This window comes from Leucopleurus acutus (assembly GCF_964270905.1).
Source record: "Leucopleurus acutus genome assembly, chromosome: 9".
NCBI classification, from domain to species: Eukaryota; Metazoa; Chordata; class Mammalia; order Artiodactyla; family Delphinidae; genus Leucopleurus; species Leucopleurus acutus.
The window spans coordinates 107,725,951-107,731,950 of record NC_139144.1 but is presented as its reverse complement, the minus strand read 5'-3'; the positions used below and the strand labels follow the sequence as shown (position 1 = coordinate 107,731,950).

Genomic DNA, 6,000 nt, shown 5'->3' with positions numbered 1-6,000 from the left:
GTGTCTGGGGCTCCTGCCAAGCCTGGGGCTCGCCTGGTACCCGAGATGCTCCACGGGCCCGTCCACCCCCGCTGCCTCCCGACCCCCAGACAACAGAAGAGCCCTGCCACGCACCGTGCGGGGCGGGAGCTGACACAGCACACGCCTCGCCAGAGGCTGGGACGTTCCCCGAAGGGTCGGACCCTCTGCTGCTTATACATCAGGACGCAGGCCGGACGTGGCACACCGGCAGCGACCCAAGTGTCCGCCCCTCCGGGGACCGTGGTCACCCACCACGGAATGTGATTCAGCCGAGAAATCTGACGCCCACGGCAACGTGGATGTGGGCGAGACACGCCAGTCACAGGAGGACAAACCCCGTGGGACCCCACTCACACGAGGTCCTGGAGCCACCTCATCAGAGACAGGAAGAAGGATGGGGGGGCGGGGACAGGAGTCATGTTTCACGGGGACACAGTTTGGGAAGATTAGATCAAGTGCTGGAAATGATGGTGGTGATGGTGGCAGAAGTGCGACTGTGCTGAACGCCCCTGAGCTGTGCAATGAAAAATGGTTTAAATGGTCCATTTCATGTTCTCTGCATTTCACCAGCACTAAAAAACATGGCATCTTAGGCAGCTCACGGCACAGCTGTGGACAGGCGGTAACGGGGCCACGGCAGCCTCCCGTGACTTTGCTCCTCCAAAGGCCGGGAGCCTGGCGCCCCTCCTCAGCCTCTTTCTTCATCCCTTCACTTCTTCAAAATACGCGTACTCAGCAGCCTCCCTGCCAAGCACGGGGCTGGACGCGGGTGGCCGGGGAGGGTCCCTGGGCCAGGCCGCCCCCCTCTCCGCCGTCTCCGCGATAAAGGCAGGGCTGTCGTGGTCTCCAGCTGTCGGCCAAGGCCGGGGCCTCGTGAGGGGGAGGCCAGCGGGTCCCGAGCATCTTCTGCACGCTCCAGGCTTCAACCCAAGCGGGAGCGGCTCCCGGGGGTGGGGGGAAGAGTCCCAAGGGACAGCCCCTCTCTGTGTGGGCGAAAGGCCTCTGGGCGGGGGCCGGCAGCCCGGACCTCTGCGTGGGACACGGGACCCTGCTCTCAACCTGGGGTGACACACCTGCGGCGTCCCCGAAGCTCACAGCAGTCACCCGGCTGAGAACAACGGCCGCCTCCCCTGGACAGCCCGCAATCCCGGGGGGGCTGTCCCCAGGTCCCGGGTCCGGCCAGCACAGTGGGCTCTGCAGGGGCCCGAGCGAGCCGGGCTCTTCCGTGAGGTGGCAGGGTGCCGAGGGCAGGTGGACCGTCCTTGGGCCGAGGCAGCAGCCGCGGGTAAGGGAGGGCCCCCAGGGGGCAGCGCGATGACAAGAACACACCGCACTCTCCAGAACCCGGTCTCATCTCTGCGCACCAGGCGGGGGAAGGGCCCATCCACCCGCAGGACCAAGTGGGCCGCCACCCGCCCTCCTGGGCAGACGCAGCTCCGCAGCTGCCCTTCCCTCCTGCCCACCTGGAGCCAGGGCCGTCCGCGGGGCTGCCCTGCCCGGCCCCTCCCGACCCCGGGCACCCACGTCCCGCGGCCGGGCCTCCGTCAGCTCAGCGGTGCTGTCCGCTCTTCTGTCCGCGAGGAGGGGGGCACGCTGCCTCTCATGCGCACTCGTCACCTCCGGTGTGGCGTTCGAAGCTGCCCGGCTGCTCCGTGCCGGATGGAGGGGGCGGCGCGGCAGGGGCAGAGCCCCAGCCCCAGCAGTCCTCGTCCACTCTGGCCCCAGGTCATCCTCAGGTTCCCAGGACACCTGTGAGGACCAGAGGGCACGGCAGATGGGGGTGTGCCCGGAGGGGTCCTCCAGGTGGGCATCTGCAGAGCAAACTACCCGGAAGGATGGCCTCTGGGTGGCAGACTCAGATGGTGAAGGAGGGAGGGGCCGGCGCCGGGGGAGGGGCAGTTTCTGGTGCAGAAGCCCCACGGAAGCAACCAGGGGTGACCAGGACCACCGGCGTGAGCAGAGACGTGACCTGGATTCCGAGCCCGGTGAATCCTGGGTCTCCCTACTGTCAAACGACCTTCAAAATAAAACCTCATTTTGGCAAAAGTGAAAGAAGAAAGAATCAGGCGTGATTATTAATGTCATACGCCCCACTTTTTGAAGGCTCCAAACGGGAGTTTGGAAGAGTTTCCCTGTGGATGTTTCCACAGCATCTTCCTGGTTCAATGCTGCCCCACATCAGATTGGGGACGGGACACGGCATGTCCTATGAAAGTGTATGCATTTCAAATTGATCGTTTCTTACGTGAGCTTTGCAGCCCTTAACCCTCCTAGCACGGGGGAAGAGGTGGCCCGGCCCCACAAGCTCCGTGCCCACCCCTGGGCTGGTGTGGCTCTGCCCCCTCTCCCCTCTCCTCCGAAGCGGGACCCACCTGTGGGCCTCCCCTCCAGGGGCCTCCCCTCTTCACTCAGGAGCGGCCTGCAGGGCAGGGTGTGTGAAGACGGTCGTGGGGTCCCCAGCAGCTTGATGACCGCCGGGGCTCCGCCCCATGGCACGGACACTGTGTCTGTCCTATTCTGGGGGACCGGCCTTGAGGACCTGAAACCTTCCTCGCGTCGGGCCAGCCCTCCCCCTGGGTCCCCACAGCAGGGAAGCTGTGGGCTGAGAGCAGCTGAACCATGTCAGGGCGTCGTGCGTGGTGGTCGCCACTCGGAGAGGCTCCGAGGTCTAGAAGGGAGTCTCCTTTCACGGCCCCGGGACGTGAACTCTGTCCTCGGCCAAGACAGAGTCTGGAGGAATGCCCGGCTCATCTCCGTGCTTCCCATGGTGTCAGCAAGGCCGCTGGTTTCATACATCGTACATTCAGTGGCACCGTCATCTTTAAAACAACGTTTCCACCCTACGGTAATGCATCTCAGAATCGACTTTTGCCCCCAGAATATCACTTGATCTCTCATAACTGAAACGACAGGGAAGAACTGCTTTTCTTTTTAATTACTAATAACTGATGTTTATAAACGATGGCAAGTGAGTGTCAGTCAATAACGCTTACAGTTTATTTACGTGGGTAGCACTTAAAATCCGTTACGCTTTCATGGTTACATTGTCCACACTAAGCATCCAACACCAGAGTCCGCACCACCTTCCACCACAAGCAGGCACACGGAGCAAACCGCACAGTCACCCGAGAATCACACGCGCCACACTCGCTCCCGGCGCCCAAGCCCGCGGCTCGGCCATGAAAGCTATGCCCCCAGTGTCCGGGCTCCCAACACTGCTGGGTGAAAGCTGCTGGCGTTTGAGAATCCCATCCAAGCTTTTCACGATGCCCTCGGTGCCCGGGGGCAAAGGGAAAGGGGACTCGGGCGGGTGCGGGAGTGAGAGGAGGGGCCCTGACGGCAGGCGGGGAGGGGGCTGGGGGCCTCGATCCTGCGGAGGAGTCGCTGCGGGAAGCTGGGAGACCCCGGTCCAAGGGAAGCGATTCTTCTGAAGGAGCCGGTGCTGGAGCCCGTACCCGGCTCAGCGCCTGTGCTCAGTACCTCACGAGCTGCATGTGGGAAGGGCTCGTCTGCTTCCCCCCAGCCTGAGCCTAACCTAAAAGCCAGAGGTGCTACTACTGAACAGAACTTTGTAGACTCCTGTGTCCCTGCCAACACAACTACGGATCCAAGGAAAGACGGGCTATTCGAGAAGATTAGCAGTAAAACCGTAACCGTGAGGGGGCTCCACACCTCGAGCGGCCAGGTCACAGTGAAGGTCTGGCTCCCCCGAAACTGAAGAGAACGTCACCCGGGGTCAGGAGTCACCTTTACGTCGCCCCGTGCTTGAGTCTAGGTTCATACACTCAGCGGAGGCGCGAAGGCCGTGTCGCGAGCATGCACGTGCCGTCGGGAGCGCCACACGGCCAAGCTGCAAGCATCCCCGCAGGTGCGCACCAGGCAAGCAGGGGTGGCCTCGGCCGCAGAGCTGGAGAAGCAGGGACGGTCCGGCGGCTCCGTGCTCCCGCCCCCCGGGCCCTGACCGGTGTGCCCCCAGCGTCCCCAGCGCCGAGCAGGTGTGGTCTCGGGGCGGTGGAGAAGCAGGTACGGCACCTAGCGCGTGTGTGCACCCCCTCGGCTGGCCGCCCGCTGCTCCACTGCGGCCCGTCTACGGGCGGCCCTTGGTCGACTTCTTCTTCTTCAACTCCTCTCTCTGCTTCTGCTTCTTCCTCTTGCCACCTTCTTTGAATCCTAAGGAAACAGGCGTGTGAAACACTGCAGAGGAGCAGCTGCGGCCCCACTAAGAGGCAAACGTGTCTCTAGATATCCCCCCGGTTAAAACCAACCAACCAATCTCGCGATAAAGTTATGTGTCCTCACTCCTACCTGCTCCGTATCTAAGGCTCAACAAAAACATGGACGGACTTCAAACTTGGCGGATGTAAAGCTCTAACATGATCCAACCAGCATCCCAGCCCCACGGGCCGGCCCATCATCTGTCCCCACGACCCAGCCCCAGGTCACCTGGAGACAAGGCAGGGCAGGCTCCACCTCGGGGGTTGGGCCTCCCCGGGGCCCCCTCTGCAGGGAGAAGCCCAGCTGTTACAGGGTCCGGGGCTCAACCAATGCCCCACGCCAACCTCTTCCCTTGTGCTGTGTGCTTGCCCGAAGCCAGGGGAGAAAGAGGCGGGTGTGACCTGCTCACCCTCCTGAGATTTTGTCCAAAGAGCCAGAAGAGCTCCAGGTTATTCCTGCAAAAACAGCTCAGGACCTTGCGCTGCGTTAGTCCACACAGATGTGGGCGGAGCGGGATGCTGAATTTGGTAACAAAGGATCGTTCTGAACCGTCAGCCTAGAACCAGGCCAGGGTCACTGCAGGCCTGCGACCTCATGCACGTGGGCCCCTAAGCCTGCTGAGAAGAGCACATAAAAGCAACCTCGAGATTTCAAATTGAGGCAGGTGCCATTGCAGAACACGGTCTCTCTCCAGACGGAACCCAGACCCAGTCTGCTCACGACACGCGTGTGTCCACACAGCACCACCCCTGGGTGGGCCGGGCCCGGGGTCAGTTAGGTGGGAGCCGACAGCCGACCGGGACCTGATCACGATGCACGCTGTGGGGCGGGGGGGAAGCTGAGGACACACACATGCCTCCAGCAGAACGAGGCTGCCGGGGCCTCCCGGCCTCACCACCGACTCAAACGCCCCTGGAATCCGCTCGCAGAGGGTGGAGGCTGGCGCGGTCCCCAGGGCTCTGCGGCCTGTGTCCTGCCTGCTCTCCCAGCAGCACAGCCATCTGGGTCACGTGCTGTACGGAAGTGGCCCTGACACGGGGGTCGTGGCAGGGGCCCTGGAGGTCCTCACGCCCAGCGTCCTCCTGCCTGACTCCAAAAGAAAGGAAAAGAAACACCTGCTAACCCACCGCGAGCGCACGGCAGCCCCGTCCCTGTGACCAGGCTGCTCCGGCCAGAAGTCGCTCCTCTCAGCTGTCCCTTTCACACTCGACCACGATGACCGACCGAGGGGGCCACGGGGGCGCCGGGACCCTCTCCTGCCTCACACTCAGGCCCCGGCCCCGTCTCCACTCATGAACCTCCTAAGCCAGAAGGGGCCCCGGGCACACACCGGGCAGAGCTGGGAAGTTAAAGGATCGATGTTATCCTTTTATTCGTGAATTTCTTTTTCACTTTGAATAATTTTTCCTTTTTCACAGTTACACGTTCTCGATAGGCCTCCAGCGTGTGTGGAATCCATAAATGAAAAACACTAATCCTTTATCCACATCTCGCCGTCTAATTTACGGGCTCCGGGAGGCGTGCGATGTGTCCTCTGAAATAAAGCCGGGGCGGTCACCCCGTCTCACAGCAGGTTAACAACACAGTGAATGCCGGCAAGAAGGCACCGTCGGGCTGAACACAGAACTCCCCCCGCAGACGGGCCAAGGCTCCCCCAGCCGCACCCTGACCCTGAACCACACGGGCCGCACCGTCAACACGGGAGATGCTCCCAGGAGCAATGAAGCCCATGTTCTGCGGCCTGAGCGCATCACAAGCGAGAGC

General features: G+C 62.4%; 1 protein-coding gene across 1 annotated transcript in view; it reads right to left on the bottom strand.

The window, feature by feature from the left end:
• Nucleotides 1-3,985: 3,985 nt before the first annotated feature.
• The window catches only part of DNAJB6 (DnaJ heat shock protein family (Hsp40) member B6), a 54,377-nt gene continuing 52,362 nt past the window's right edge, over nt 3,986-6,000 (bottom strand). The window contains exon 10 of the mRNA XM_082846027.1: nt 3,986-4,191. Within this exon, the coding sequence (XP_082702153.1) occupies nt 4,109-4,191 (83 nt within the window). The 3' untranslated portion in view covers nt 3,986-4,108. The remainder of the gene's footprint in view (nt 4,192-6,000) is intronic.